The sequence below is a fragment of the Fundulus heteroclitus genome, chromosome 15 (assembly GCF_011125445.2).
Source record: "Fundulus heteroclitus isolate FHET01 chromosome 15, MU-UCD_Fhet_4.1, whole genome shotgun sequence".
NCBI lineage: Eukaryota > Metazoa > Chordata > Actinopteri > Cyprinodontiformes > Fundulidae > Fundulus > Fundulus heteroclitus.
The window spans coordinates 1669860-1686872 of record NC_046375.1 but is presented as its reverse complement, the minus strand read 5'-3'; the positions used below and the strand labels follow the sequence as shown (position 1 = coordinate 1686872).

Genomic DNA, 17013 nt, shown 5'->3' with positions numbered 1-17013 from the left:
CGTGTTGATAAATACTGTATATACTTCAGGGATGGTATCAAGGTGTTGCTGTATCGTATCTGTAATTCTATTGGTTGTGCTCTTCTTTTTACGTCTCTCTTTGCAGGTGATGAAGCAGACTGATGAAGTTTTGTCAATCTCTCTCTACTGTCTCCTCTTTCTTTCACCTTTTCTCCCTTTCTTTTTTTTCCTTCTCATTTCTCTCTCCTCTTCTGCTTTATTAATGTAGTGTCCACATAAACCTGAATTATTCCCTACATAATAAAACTATTTACATATATAAATCAAGCAGAGCACTATGGCGAAAGCGATAAGGCTCCACTTGCGAGAATAAAATCTGTTGGGCTCTTTCTGGCATTAAGACAAGAATTGTTATTGCGTCATTGCCAGACAGGACACACAAAAAAAATAAAATAAAAGTGCAAAGGGACCTATAAATTATTTGTTACATGACACTTTACAACATGACACAGGAAGGTTTAGAATAAATCTGCACCTAAGGCCAAGTTAATTAATAATGTATTAAATGTCAGTGAGGGTAGCCTCGGACAAATCGGTGTTAAAGCTCAAGTTTTAATACCCGACTTAAAATCAGTGGTGTACCAATACCAGCGTCAAGTACTCATACTCGTACTTGTAAAAGCAACCGGATACTCTGCACCGATACCAACGTTGAGCTTGATTTTCCTCCTGGGCAGCACTTCACTGCAACTCAACAGATCGTTTCGCTGATCCTCCAAAAAAGGGAAGAAGACATAAATTAGATAGAGGGATGGTGCTAAAATGTCCGTGGTTTGGAGATATTTCAAGTTAAACACAGAGGATACTAAAAAAGCAGACAGTGTGCTGTGAAGAGGGCCATTTTTTTTTTTAGATAAAGCATTTAAAGACTAAACGTGACGACCAAGTTTGCAGCAAGTACTCCAGGAACGGCAACAGGAGAGGCTGAAGCTCTGAAAATCAAAGTCCTGTTAACTGATCAACCAGAAGTTGCGACACATATATCGACATATATACGTCCATCACTGCTGCTGCATGTCTTCATCCATCTTAGACTCATTGATAAACTTTATTCCACCATCTAAATGTTGGGGATCACGCGTATCTGACAACTTTTATCCATTTTTCCCCGTGTTTTTTTTTTTTTTAACAAAATTCCTCTGTTGTCAGAGGTAAAGTGTCTACATCTCCTTTACACTGCAAAAACGGATCTAAAAATAAGTAAAATGTTCTTAAAGTTAGTGTATTTATCCTTGATTTGAGCAGGTAAATAATATTATCTGCCAATGGAATGAGTATTTTGACCCCTAAAATAAGATATTTAGACATCCTGCACTTGAAATAAGGTGATGAAGATGAATTGTTCCTATTTTAAGTGCAAACATCTTATTCTATTGGCAAATCATCTTATTTACCTGCTCAAATCAATGACAAATACATTCATTTTAAAGAATATTTTACTTATTTCTAGGTCCGTTTTTGCAGTGTAGGTAAAGGATCGCTACACTTTGGGACAAATTGTGATCGCTGATTGGTCCGTTGCTGATGAGCCTCCATGACTCATGTTTTTGGCGCCCTCTTCTTTACATGACTGTAAAAAGACAGAAGAACTAATTGTCGCTCAGATTAAAACTGATATTCAGAAAGCATTTTGTCAACAGCAGTAACATCCTGCTTCCTAAGCCCCCCTAATTGAAGCAGTGATTGAAATATTCTACTGGGAACCGGGACACCTGGTTTATGTTTTAATGCTTGTGATCGAAGTGCAAAATCTTACCAAACTGAATTCTACAGTGATTTTACTTTCATTTTCCTTTTTTTTTTTTTTTTTTTTTTTGCTTCTTCAGAAGAATTAAAAACGATATCAAACAAAAACAATTAAGATTAATCCAAAGCATGTTTTATAGTGGTTGTAAAATATTTTTATTTAAACATTACGCTGGCTCTTTTGCTGTTCCTTCTCGTCCTCATTAACAGTAATTAACAGTCGCACCAGACGTATTATACAGGAACACTTAAAAGTGGACATCATGGGGGTTATTGTGGCCTTAAAAATGTGTCAAACAACTAAATATTCACCTCTGTGACTTTATTCACTCCATTTACCCTTAAAAAAATATCCCAACCACCGCCTACAACCATACTGTAGGTGATGCTGTCGTTGTGAATTCATTTGTGAGATAATATACTGCTAACTTTAATCGTTCTGAACGTCTGTGTTTATATGTTAAAAAGCTGTGTATAGCCTGCTGGTCGCTGCCCAGTGCAGAAAAGGATGAAATCAGAATTTCAAGCAATTTTAGCCATGTCTAATCTTCTAAATGAAATGTAATTCCAGAAATATGTTGAAGTAAAGTCTGAAAGGTGTTGAATGTGACAAAACATATAAGTATATGCAACATTAATCTTGTTATACTTTTAAGCGTCAAGTTGTTTTTCTCCAAAAGTGAGCTGCAGTTGCTGCCTTCAAGGTCTTAGAAAAAAAAAACATTCTTTTGCTGTATTTTGTAATAAGTCTGGTTTAAAAAGCATTTCTTTTTTCTTTCTTAGCCGTTTATCTTTACACTGCAAAAAACAGAACTAAAAATAAGTAAAAATTTTCTTGAAATTAGTGCATTTGTCCCTGATTTGAGCAGGTATATAAGATTATCTGTCAATGAAAAGAGTATTTTTACCCCTAAAACAAGATAATTAGATATAATGCACTTGAAATAAGTTGATGGAGGTGACTTGTTCCTATTTTAAGTGCAAAAAGCTTATTCCATTGGCAAATGATCTTATTTACCTGCTCAAATAAAGTACAAATATACTAATTTCAAGAAAAGATTACTTATTTTTAGTTCTGTTTTTGCAGTGTAGGGATTTCATTTTAAACGTCGAGCTGAAACCTTTCCCTGGTTTATTAAACTAGTTGTCGTATCATTAAATTGGATTTACCTGCCTTGGTTTTTACCCAAACTCAATGAAAGCCTGATTATTGTGAAGTTTATCAGCTACTTGCTTGCTGTGCAGAGAGAACAGCTGTTTCTGGTCACAAGTTCCTGAAATGACGGCGACTGAATGTTTCCGAGGGAAACTTTGACGGATCAGATCTGATGACTGCTGACCTCTTTCAAAACAACCCTTTCAAGATGCATTCTGCTGTTTCTTTTGACACATTTCTTTCTTTTGACACACCGAAACGTTCAAACAAACAAGAGTGCAAATTCTGCAACGTCTTTCCTGACTTTCCTCTCATGTTCTCCCTGTGCACTGCAAAAATGGATCTAAAAATAAGTAAAATGTTCTTAAAGTTAGTGTATTTGTCCTTGATTTGAGCAGGTAAAAAAGATGATTTGCCAATGGAATGAGATTTTTGCACTTAAAATAGGAACAACTCATCTCTATCAGCTTATTTCAAGTGCAGGATGTCTAATTATCTTATTTTAGGGGTTAAAATACTCATTCCATTGGCAGATAATCTTATTTACCTGCTCAAATCTAGGACAAATACACCAACTTTAAGAACATTTTACTTATTTTAAGATCAGTTTTTGCAGTGTGGTTTTCCTCCTTCTCGCCTCCATCAGGAGCTGGAGGAGCGTCTGCGCCATCATCACCACGCAGAGCTGCAGTCTCTCAGAGAGGCGCACCGGCAGAGCATCGAGACGCTGAAGCAGCAGTCGGAGCAGGAGCTGCAGACTCTGCGCTTTGAGCTGGAGGACGAGGGCAAAGCCATGCTGGGTGAGAGCTGTGGAGTGAAGAAGATTACCCAGCCTATGAACTCTTTTAAGGTTATTTCCCTTCACACTGCAAAAAGGGAACTAAAAAGCAAGTAAAATTTCCTTGAAATTTGTGTATTTTTCCTTGATTTGAGCAGCTAGATAAGACTATTTGCCAATGGAATTATCATTTTTACCTCTGAAATAAGATAATTAGGAATTCTGCTCTTGAAATAAGATGATGGTGATGAATTATTCCTATTTTAAGAGGAAAAGTCTTATTGCGTTGGCAAATAGTCTAATTTAGCTGCTCAAATCAAGAAAAAATATACTAATTTCAAGACATTTTTGCTTATTTTTTGTTCGCTTTTTGCAGTGCAGTTATTTTAACCTGCCACACAGGTCCAAGAATATTTAATTAAGATAAGATAAGATAGTCTTTATTGATCTCACATTGGAGAAATTCACTTGTCACATCGGCTCAATAGTCAGTCAATAGTCAGGAGTAGGAAAGGGTGCATCAGTTATACACAGTGTATCTTCCTATATACAGTGGATCAAAAAGAAAATGAGAAAAAAAATAAGAATTAAAAAAATACAAAAGAAATCGGAGTAGGCAGATGATGTCATGTGTACTTCCCGGTTATATACACATATACACATATATACATATATATATGTATGTATGTATGTATGTATGCATATATGTATGTATGTATGTATGTATGTATGTATGTATGTATATATATATGTATGTATGTATGTATGTATGTGTATGTATATATATATATATATATATATATATATATATATATATATATATATATATATATATATATATATATATGCATTACAATTACAGGCGGAAATAGATTTCAGCGATAAGTGTTTTACCGTAAAGATTAACTTTAAACGCTTTCATGCTTGGTGGGAATGTGTGGAGTAGTAAGGAGCAGTCAGTGTCTTACTCATATTAAGCAGCAGTCAGCTGCATCTCAGATTGGAGGAAATCTACAAGCCAACTTGACACTTGTGTAAAACACTTTTTCCTATAGCAAAGATGGTCACTAATGGTTAAAATAGAAATTGAAAAGAAAAATAGAATAGAAATTATCAAATGAAAAACATCTAGGTATCTACCGCTGTAGGATTAGGAATCCAAGCCTGTACTGTTTGTCGTTAGACCTAAATTACATAAACAATTAACTCGTTAAGGCCTTTGGGCCCGCTCTCAGAATTGTGTCATAATTTATGGGTTTTCTCTTCATTTCATTGATTTAAGCTGTGCACAATGGGAAATGTTAATAAAACTCAACGTAAATCTTATCACTAAAGCTGCTGTCATGTGCAGAAGGAGTCCTACAGTGGAAATCAGCACTTTTATTTCACCTGCTTCCCTTTTTTATGGTGAAAAACACATCTGGCACAGTTTTTGGCATATTTGTATAAAGGTCCGCCTGACTGTCACACTGTCCACTAAATCCTTTGTGAAACAAATATGCTTCACCTGATTCAGTCCAGGTTTGCTGCAGCTATAGTCAAGACGTGGATCTATAAAGTCTGATGCTTCTCCTGTATTTTCAAAAGGGTTTTCATGTAGTTCTTCAGTGTTTATTTTAAAAATACATTCAGGTGAGGCTCAGAAAATTTGATTTTTCCTTGGTTTAATCAGACATAGTGACATATGCAATAGTGGTTATACTAAAACAATAATCTTTCAACACCTTAGTGTGACTAAAAGTTACATTTACACTTCATAACTTTGGAGCTGTACTTGATTTATCGCAGATATTTAATTTCAGGTGGAAATTGCTCCTGAAACCCTCTGGGCTTAAGGGGTTAATAATAGGCTGATATATTTGTTCTTTCTTTAACAAACGGCTCAAGCTGATTGATGCTGGATAGAGAAAATCCATTTTCACGTCTTGCCACAGATCCTTAATTTTAGGCCTGTTCTGACGAATTAAAATGGTTTGATTTAAAACAGCAAACAGGCTTAAATCAAACTCAGTTTTTCTGAAAACGCAAGGCAAGCTCACCATAAGGCTGTCAAATAATCTGGCACCGACCGACTGAATAACCGGAGTATATAAGGGCAGGTGAGCAGGTGAATGAAATCACCAGGATGACAGGTGCAGCAGATCGCACCAATTAGGAGAGGCAGTGAGTTAAACCACGGCTTTCCTCCTGATATTCCTCCATTCAGGTCAGATTTGCAGATTTCAGGAGTAACAGGTTTTCCTATCTGAGCTGAGCACCTCTGCAGCTCCTCCAGAGTTACCCCACGCCTCCTGGCTGCTTGTCTCATTAAGGCTGGCTTCTCGGTTTAGGCGTTCTCTAACGAAGGCGGTAAAGTTTTCTAAATAAAACAGGTTGGGCTCAGTGTTCAAATATTTCCAAGCTTAAAGGATAAATTAGATAAAAGTCAGAGGAGTTCGAGTTAGACTAAATATATCTAAGAGGCATTAATATCTGGGGACGGTTGAGTTTGTAGCGTGCCAGAATGTAATAAATGGTCCTCCATTAACCTTCATGTCGTGGTCCTGACACTGCAGAGCTGCTTCCATCCGTCTCCCTCTTCCTGCTTCGTGACACCCTTTTATTACTTTCCTTTTCTCATTATCACTTCCTCGACCAAATTTAATACTCTTCCCCAAATCACGTGTTTCAACTGTTATACAGTATAGAGAAAAAAACTTGCCATTCCCGGCTCTACGTCTTTATTCTGTTGTAAACTTTTGCACTGTTTGTAATGAAAGGATAGATTTTTTTTTTTTTGGGTGGACAGCCACAGGAAGCAGGTGCACAGAGTGAAACGGCGATGTTCAGCGTCCCTGAATGTGAAATCATGAGAGGTAACGCCTCTTCCATCACGTTTCGTTCCTTCAGCCTCCCTGCGGTCCGAGCTGAACCACATCCACGCGTCGGCCATCGAACACCTGCGGCAGACCCACCACCAGGAGTCGGCAGCTGCCAAGGCCGAGCTGGAGAAAGCCCTGGAGAACAACCGGACGCAGGTAGAGCTTCATTCATCATCCGTCTGCATCCATAATTGTTCTTAGTCACGCTTTCATTATCATATAATCATAAATCCCGGGCTTGACAGCTGCGGACTGAACTGTGTTTTAGCATTTAATTGTAATGATCAGTGTGACGTTAATGACTTTTTGCTGGAGCTGCGTGATGAATGGCTCTCCCGTCACGTCTGAATCCTCCCAAACACTCGAGCCTTTTTCCGTCTCGCCCATGGTTGTCGGGAAGATTGCGTGATTAAAGTGAGTCGGGACCGTGCGCACGTCTCAGGAAGCCTTCAGAAGAGCCGTCTGACACTATTAAACACCCAGTCACCGTCTGAAGAGAGAAAAGAAGAGGTCCAGGCATTGATTTAAGTTTCAAAGCTTCCGCATAGCTTCTAAAAGATCTGTTTACAAGTGAATCAAATTCATGAGAAGATGAATGAAATAAATGTTTTTCAATTAAATTTTATTTATATAGCGCCAATTCACAACACACGTCATCTCAAGGCACTTTATAAAGTCAAATTAAATCAGATTATTCAGGTCAGAAAGTTTCCTCTCTAAGGAAACCCAGCAGGTTGCATCAAGTGTCTCCAAGCAGCATTCACTCCTCCTGAAAGAGCGTAGAGCCACAGTGGACAGTCGTCTGCATTGTTGATGGCTTTGCAGCAATCCCTCATACTGAGCATGCATGAAGCGACAGTGGAGAGGAAAACTCCCCTTTAACAGGGAGGAGAACCTCCAGCAGAACCAGAACCAGGCTCAGTGTGAACGCTCATCTGCCTCCACCCACTGGGGCTTAGAGAAGACAGAGCAGAGACACAGAAAGCACAGAAGCTCACATTGATCCTAGGAGTACTTTCTATGTGAGAGAAAAGTAACAAGTTAATGGCAGTAACTGCTCCATAGATGGCTCATAATCTGGGTTTATTAGAACAACAAAAAATTAAAATAACAAATGTTTTGATGCCACTGAAGTACATCAGTAACCCCAGTAACAGGACCAGGGTCTCAGATAGACTTTTACTGACTGTCCAGGTCATTTCTGATTCCTTAGTTTAGTTCCTAATTTACTAATGATCTTATTTTGTATTAAAATCACACAGGACATTTATGGGTTGCTCTTTAACACGGGAACTTTACTCCACTGCTTCTTTTTTCCATCTTTTCTGGTTACAGCTGTAACTATAAACTAATCACAGTAAGTTTCTTGATTATGTACTGAACTATGGTTATTGTCTATTACTTCTCTGACTGCTTTTTAGTGAGATCAGGATTAAAGTATTAAAAACTTTTCTTCCAGTCTTCTAATTACACAGATTGACAGATATCCCCTGCACCTATGCTTGTAATGTAAGCATACATAAGTCCTAATATGCAATTAAACCAGGTTTTAGTGAATGCTTTAAGGTACTTTCCGCACAATCATTTAATAATAATTCAACCTGTCAGGTGTTTAACTCAGTTCCTAAGCAACAAAATATTTATAGTTTTCTTTTTTAATCATGGAAAACGAATGTCAGCTACATTAGCGAATTTCAGCTGAAATGCCAACGCATTATTTAGCTTAATTGATCTCTGTTTTACAAGATTAGGTATTCACAGAAAAACAAGTAATTAAAGTGAATAAAACATTTACTCAGTCCAGGAAATAAAGTTTCCCTCCATCATGTATTACTCACATTTATACTTTAAAATTCACTGCTTACCAGCATTTTTCTCTCATCTGAAGTCCCAGAAATGTGAGCGAGTGTAGAGAAATTATTAAATGATGAAGTGAGAGTGCACGCTGTAGGCTCACACACACACACACACACACACACACACACACACACACACACACACACACACACACACACACACACACACACCCTCCCCGCCCTGCAGGCAACCTTCCCACCGTTGCTTGTAAATCATCCTAATTACCCCCATACACCATGGCTTCCTCTTTCGTCACCTTGTGATTCAGATGTTCTACCAAAGATGCACAGCTGGTTGTCTTTAATTCCCCCCCCCCCCCACCCCCCAGCTTTAGCTGCTAAGGCGATGTGAAGTCAGTAAAGGTTAATATCCATGTGCTAGAGTCTGAACTGAACTGTCAGTCACACCATAAATCAGAGACAAACGCGCCGATAACCTGATTCTGACGCCACGCTTTAACATCCTCCATCCTTTTAAAGTAAATAAGGCCGGAGCTGCAGCTTTTTTATTTTTGCTGTAATGACGACTGCGGCTGGATGGAGCGCTTCAGGAGACAAATGAAGGGTAAAAACTAATTGAAAATGTCAATTTCACACATTCTCCTGCGGACATTATTGCGTCTGTTGACAGTTATGTCTGACACACCTCATAAACATTGGTTTATTAAATCTCAGCGAGCTCATAAAGCAGCTGTCATGCTGTCTCCTCAGAACAGCAACATGCTAACGCTCTGCAAACAATAACTAAACAGCAGTTTTTTTTATGTTTTATTTTCTTCTTTTTGCTGCAGCTGAAATACATATACCCTCAGAAGTGTGTAGAAACGAGGATTTTCTGCTCCGGCAGCTCAATACTCCATTTTCTTCAGGTTACTCTCCAGTAGATAAGCTTCATTGGTTTTTAGGGAGGTATATTAAACACGACTGAATGGATCTGGAAGGACAAATATAACTTTTTCTACCTTTATTTCTTTATATTTCATATTTTATTCTAATTTGCTTTCATGTTCAGTAATGAGATACATATCAACTGTGAAATATAACACTATATTTATTTATTTTTCATTCTTCAAATGTCTTCCTGAACTTGAATTTTTACAATAAGACAAAAATTGCCTTATATTGTCTTGGCTATTTGAGCCTTTCTTCACATTTCACGTTAGCTTCACGTTTTGTCACATTAGGCCATTTTCCATTACATGTGAAAGCCTGGACTTTAAAGGTATATAGCCACGTTTTATGCTTATAAAAAAAAAGACCAAAAACTGTTTGAACGTCATAAAATAAGGTTATCCATCCCAATATTGTGTTGATGTTGTGGATAAATATAGCCCCAGCACCGGGCGCGATGACCAGATATAAACAGACCTAACGCCATCTACTGGAAGCATCGCAGAACTATCATAATGCCGGTTTGCTTAATTTATAAATCAAAATTAAATATTAAATATGTCAGACTGACCCTCGCAGTAAAGCGGCAGCTCGGCATTATTGAAGACCAACTGTCATTAATTAAGTAAATTGATCTACAGCAACTTTAAGAGCCTCATATCAGAACATTTACATCTGAGCCTCAGCAGGTTTAGCGTCTGCGTAAGTGAGCACCAACGTTCAGACAGTATTCCCAGTGACGTTCCAGGCTTTTCCCTTCTGGGATCTTTTTTTTTTTATTATTCTTTGCGCAGGGTTTTTACTGGATATTGGAACGTTCTTCATTGTTTCGCTGGGAGATGCTAATAGTCGTTAGTCACTTCCTTGTTTTATCCCCTGCTGCACATGCTCAGTACATACTTCCTCTGCTATTAAAAATAAACACAAAAGGCTTTATTTACTAACAAACTCAGCAAAAACAAAGCGTAAAACGTCAAAATAACAACTAATATGCCAGCAGGTTGTGATTAATATAAATTTAATAAAACTTTGTATGCAACAAGGGTGAGCTACTGACGTATAAAAAAACATGGCTATGCACCTTTAACAAGCCTTGGGCTTTGTAGGTGGGGTTGTGTGCAGCAAGGCAAAACATCTGCCTTTGTGTGTTTGGCCTATGATGTCTTCTTGCTGCCACCTGCTGGCCTGGAGGAGTACTGCAGTTTTCACTACTTCCCTGTAGGTCATTGGGCTGATTTACATAAATGGTCTGTAGCAAATGGAAACGCATCAAACTTAAAAGCCCCAGGATTTGGTTTACCCTGGAAAAATTAAGCCTGGGGCTTTAAATCTTGGGAGTTGCAATAGAAAAGGCGCTATTATTACAATCACAAACTCCAATGTGCTTTACTGGGATTTTACGTGACAGCCCAACACAAAGTTGGAAGAAGATACGTGTTTTTTTTCTACTTTAAAAAGGGGAGTTAATTCTGCTGTCTTTATTCTGACACCCCTAAATAAAATCCATTGTAACCAACTAGCTTCAGAAATCCACCTGTGTGTAAATTGTTTCTAAGTTTAATTACAGCTGTTAAACTGTACAGCTAAAGGTCTCCAAGGTTTATTAGAGAACGTTAAAAATCCTGGGGGATCCTTTTCGTTAGCAGGCACACAGAAGCTGCTAAAAACAAGGTACATTACATTTTTCAGATATTTTAAAAGCTTGTAAACTATCAGTAGTAGTCCACTTCACAATAATGCACTGCTTTACGTTAGCATTTGACATCGAATCCAAATCAAACACCCTGAAAGTTGTAGCTATAATGAGGGAAAAGTTCCCTTATCATTCTGCCCTTTAATACACAGATCTAATGTGACAGGACTTGTTTCTTGAGTCTGGAAATGTTCCTCAGAGGAAACATTTTCTGGCTCCAGAGGAGATTGGGAATAAAAAAGTGTCGTCTGTGTTATGGGATGTCACACAGCAAGCAGTTCTGTTATCTCTCTGGAGCCAGAAGTCGCTCTTTGGTTGCCCCGGATTAAAACCTGCTCCATCCTTTCTGTCTCTCCACCTCCTGCTATTTTCAGTTCATCACTCTGTCGTGGAAATAAATGAAATCATTTTCCGGCGCAGAGTGCAACTCGCCAAGCTTTTATAAACAAGTTTTCTGAATGTCTAGCGCGTCGCATTAAACATGGGGTTTTTATATTTGCAGTACGGAAGCACAAATAAACTCCACTTCATGGTTGTCTGTGTACACATGGTCATGTTTTATTTTTATTTGTTCTGATCTGATATTTTATTTTCTATATGCTTTAATGTCTATCATATAATCTGTTTTATTTCTATCGTTTTCAGTGTTTAAGAGAACATTTTCTCTCCACTGCAAGAGCTGCTGTCTTCTTTCCTTCTCACTATCAAACTCATTCTGTCCTTGTTCTCATTGATTCATTAGTTTTAATTTATCGTAGTGATAAAAAGAAGGGACTCGCTTATTTTCAGCGTCAGAGATTTTTCTATCTGGACACAGTCAAAAAGATTTGGCCTGTGGAAAAGGAAAAGTGTGATAAAACCCTAATATTGAATCACCTTCAGCAGAAACAGCTGATTATCGTAGTTCATTTGGATCTGCAGGGTGTTGATGCTCAGCCCTCTTAAACTCCCACTACAGCGTATCCGTCAGATTGAGCTCTGGACTTTGGCTGTTTTGGTTCACTGTCCGGTTGATGACCCAGTTTGGACCAAGCTGCAGCCGTCGGCCAGATGGACTCACATTTTATTCCTGGACACTTTGACATATAGAAGAGTTCATGCACCCTCGGAGACAGTCAACTCCAGTCCTCGAGTGCCACTGTCCTGCTTCTTTTGGATGCATCTCTGCTCCAATACACCTGAATCAAAGTAGCGGTTAATGACCAGGCCTTTGCAAAACCTATAGACATCCCAAGGAGGTAATTCAGTATTTTTATACATGGTGTGTTAGGGATGCATCCAAAAGTTGTAGGACAGAGATGCTTGAGATGCATCCTGGCTCCAACAAACCTGAACAAAATGGCTGAAGCCTCTAACCACTGATTTCTATTTATATACTGAAGTGTGCATTGGCCGTATATAATGAACGTCACTGTAAAGCCACCAGCCGCCATGTTGGTACTCCCTATTTTCCTCCAGTAACGATGATTTTCTCATGTTCAGGGGGGGCTTAAGACTTTTAAAATGTCAAATGGCTTATACTTTTATGTTACGTGCTAAAACTATCAAGTACTAAGAAAGACATGTGGCGAAATATTTTCCAGTTTTATAATAGATACTATCTATACTATATAATATATATAGATATATATATATATATATATATATATTATAGATATATGTATATGTGTATATATATATATTATATATATATATATATATATCTATATATATATATGTATTACTTTATATATATATTTTGCATGTTATTTATATTATATATATATATATATATTTTGCTGTTATTTATATTATACTATATATAATATCTATATATATATATCATATTATATAATATATATATGTGTGTGTGTGTGTGTGTATATATGGTGTGTATATATATGTATATATTATGTGTGTGTGTGTGGTATTGTATATATATGTATAATATATAGTGTATATATATTATATATATGTATATATATATATATAATGTGTGTATAATATGTATAATGTAATATTTGTGTATACCTATATATATGTATATATATTAGTATAGTATATAATATTTATATATATATTCTATTTCCTAGTACTTAATAGTGTTAGTACATCCACTGACTGTAAAATTACCTGTGAAATATTTTCCCACAGCCAGAAAACTGCTTGTCGTTGCAACCAAATCTTATGGGGTTCTGTGAGAGTAGGGAGGAGCAAGATGGCGGCCAGTGACTTCAGTTTTTCTGGCAAATCAGCAATCCAGTGAATAAATAGAGATCAGTGCCTCTAACCAGCAGGTCATTCAGCTCTGCAGAGGCCCTGTAACGAGCCGTTTATGGGACTCAGCTGAGTTTCATGTAAAAGTTGCAGGATAGTACCTCTCCAGGACTGGATCACCCATGTTCTACGAGAAATAAAGACTTTTAAATCTTGATCTTTGCCATCTTTCCACAGTGTCTTTGTGCTGCAGGGATCATTAACATTAGATTAAGTTAGAAAGAGTTTAGTTTTTTTAAAGAGGAGTTGGATTGATAAAATTGTTTGTGAAACAATATTATGGCTTTTAGACAGTGAAACCAAATCTGTATAGATCTTCATAAATTCAAATTAAACTAAGTGTTTTCTTCTAAAGTGAGAGAGAATCATCAGTGGACAGTAACAATACTGAATCTAATTCTAATGATGTTAAGTGCTTCTCCTGATGCAAGTCATCAGATTAGATGTTCGCTCTTATTGAAGTCTCTAATTACGAAGACCAATTTGGCACGCAAGCCCCAGTTTGTCTCTAGCAGCAAACCTGGCAACGTCTGTGGGTTTTAGGTTTAAATGTTAGCTACATTTCTTTCTCAGTATATTACAAAACCAGAACAAAATAAACAACTTTTTAACTGCTGAAAAAAAGCAGTATATTTAAAGATAAGGTCATTTTAGTCCTAAATAAACCCTGACCGATAAAGTTTTTCCATCTACAATGACAATATAACATAAATATTTAAATTACTGCTTCTTTGTTCTGGGGGGGGGGAAAACGTTTTATCGTGATGAATAAACTACAATTAATTGTAAAAACAATTTTTTTTATTAAATTACCAGACTTCATTGATATCAAAAATAAATCACAAAATAAACACAATTTAGTTATTGTTGTTTTATTTCAGTTGTGTATTTTAAGGTGGAAATTACTTCTGAAACCCTCTGGGTTTAACAGGATATATAATACATCTACAGGTGGGCTTTTAGTTAAAGGAGCTATGAGTAATACTGACACCTTGTGGCTCAAATTGGTACAACAGCTTGCCAACCACAACAATCTAATATGTCATTTTTAAACGGTGTGTTGCTGTTGTAATTTTTACTTCCTCAGGACATGAATATGATGTTGTATTCTGATGTATTTCTGATTTGCTTCTCTCACTGGCTTCCATGTTTGCAGGCTGCTGCTCTTTATCCAATATAAATGAACAAATGCTGCGCTCTGTTTTGGGAACCCTGGGAACTCTCATGTGATTGGCTCAGGAACCAGGAAGTAAACACAGTCTGAAACGAAGTAGTTCTGGACCGTACCTCTAGGTTTGAAAGGATAAAAAAGTGACTAAGATGTTGTTGATGGAGAGAACTGATTGTTTATAGGGAATGAGAATGATTTAGGTTGATTTTACATTAAATATCTTACTTATAGCTCCTTTACCTAAGATGTTATAACTTAACCTATTAAAGGCACAGTAGTCTTAATTAACCTCTGACTGAAATAATTAAAAAAAATCTCATTATTCAATTACCACAGAAATATTTTGGTATTCTGAAACAGTTTAGTCAGATTTGACCTCAAGCGATAAAGAAAAAAAAACATGTATGTTTTAAATCTGGGGTCAACTGTATGTATCTTTAACAGCAGTAAACTAAACTCAGAGCCACATTAAAGACCAGAGGCGTTCTCACATGCAGATCTCCCAGTAAATGAAGTTTTGGATCCAGAATGCCTCCTTTTAAAAACAAAGTGGAAAACATGTTGAGGTTTCAAACGCCATGCGTCACTCGTTAAAGTGACGGCCCGATAATGGACTCATTGTGTCGCCTTCACGTGGGCGCATCGTTGAACCCACGCGCCGTTCGCTGCCTCCTCCACCAGCTGGGACAAATCGCTGCTCATACTCTCCGTTTCACGCCACAACAGAAACGTCTCGGGTCCCCGAGGAGCCGAGAAGTGGGAAAAAAAAAAAAAAAGGCGCTCAGCAGGCGACCATGAGTAATTTCACTCGCTGGTCATGTTTACATGGAGTCATCAGGCGGTTTGGAGCGCTGTTGTTCAGACGGAGCCAAAACTGTTTCGTGAAATCTTATTGTTGTATTTGTAAGTTGGGGGAATCTTATTTAACTGGATCTAACAAGCTTTGGAGAGTTGGGATTTTTTTTTCACAACCCAGAACCATGTTTCTCATTCGAATATACCATATTTTACGGACTATAAGTCGCTCCGGAGTACAAGTCGCACCAGCCATAAATTGCATAATAAAGAAGGAAAAAAACATATATAAGTCGCACTGGTGTATAAGTCGCAATTTTGGGGGAAATTTATTTGATAATATACAACATCAAGAACAGACGTGTCATCTTGAAAGGTAATTTTAAATAAAAATAAAACGGAGGCAACAACAGGCTGAATAATTGTACGGTTAGCTTACGCTACATGACACAACTGAGAACGTGCCTGGTATGTTAACGTAACATATTAAAAGCTATTCAGATAACTATAGCATAAATAACATGCAAAGAAGTTAACCAAAGCGCCCATGTCACTCCAAATAACTAAAATCCAGTGAAATCTTCATCCTCTGTGTCACTTTCAAATAACTCCGTTAACTCCGGAGGTAGAAGATGCGGCACTTCTGCTTCTACGTCGCTTACGTCTGATTCAACACAGGCCTAGAGCGCCCTCTTGCGGTTTGGTGTGAAAATAACAGGTGTAATGATATACCGGTAAAAATGTGTAATAATTTCACACATAAGTCGCTCCAGAGTATAAGTCGCACCCACGGCCAAACTATGAAACAAACTGCGACTTATATTCCGGAAAATACGGTAGTTGAGAGCTTTCGTGTTGAGATACATCAGGAGTCTAAGTACCACTGCCCGACTGGTGATGGAGCCCCTGGCGTGTCTCTCGCCTCCTTCCTGGGTTCTTCTTCTCCTCCATCGGTTTAGCCGAAAAAAACGGTTAATCCGGTACTCCAGCTCTCCCTTTGGGTTCAGCTCTGGATAAATCGTTGCGTTGAGTACGTTTTGTATTCAGCCTCCCTGCGGGAACACTGTAGGCCGACCCTTGCTGTGTTTTACGGTTCTGGGTTTTTTGGGGATGTCTCTACTAGCTTTTAGTTGCAGTTTTTGCCCATTCTTCTTTGCAAAATAGCTCAAGCTGGATCCGATTGGCTGGAGAGCATTCATATTCAGGTCTTGTCAGAGACTCTGAGTAGGATTTAAGTCAGAACTTTGACTGGGCCATTCTAAAACGGGAATATACTAATACCTAGCAGCGCCTGATTGCATAATTTCAGCCACTTTATTCAGGTGCGTTGAGGCAGGGACGAGTTGAAAACCCCTGACTCTTCCCCCTGTCCTGTCTCCCAGGAGCGGGAACTGCTCAGCCGGATCTCTGAGCTGCAGGAGGAGGTTTCCAGGCGGAAGAGCCACATCGCCCAGCTGGACCACCAGATCCACACGCTCAACGAGAACATCAGCACCCTGACGAAAGAGCTGGAGCTGAAGGGCAAGGAGGTGCTTAAGATCCGCAGCGAAGCCAACCAGCAGATCCGGTAAGAGTCCGACCTGCAAGACCATTTCAAGAGTTTAAAAGGTGTAGATTTTTAGTTTCACGTGCAATTTGTTGTCCAAAGAGGCCAAATTCACCGCCAGATCCTCTTTCATTTTGAGATACCTTGCTTTTAAGTTTGTAAATCAGGAAATATACGGTGTTTATATGATTTTAATCTTGTCAAAGGTTCAATGAGTTATAGCATCAGCTAAGAAAAGCTAGC

At 38.0% G+C, this 17013-nt stretch overlaps 1 protein-coding gene across 2 annotated transcripts in view; it reads left to right on the top strand.

Moving 5' to 3' along the window:
• The window catches only part of fam184a (family with sequence similarity 184 member A), a 210500-nt gene that overhangs the window by 162636 nt on the left and 30851 nt on the right, over positions 1-17013 (top strand). For both annotated transcript variants that reach the window (XM_036147195.1, XM_036147196.1), the window contains exons 15-17: positions 3570-3723; positions 6591-6718; positions 16607-16791. In XM_036147195.1, coding sequence (XP_036003088.1) covers positions 3570-3723; positions 6591-6718; positions 16607-16791 — 467 coding nt within the window. The remainder of the gene's footprint in view (positions 1-3569; positions 3724-6590; positions 6719-16606; positions 16792-17013) is intronic.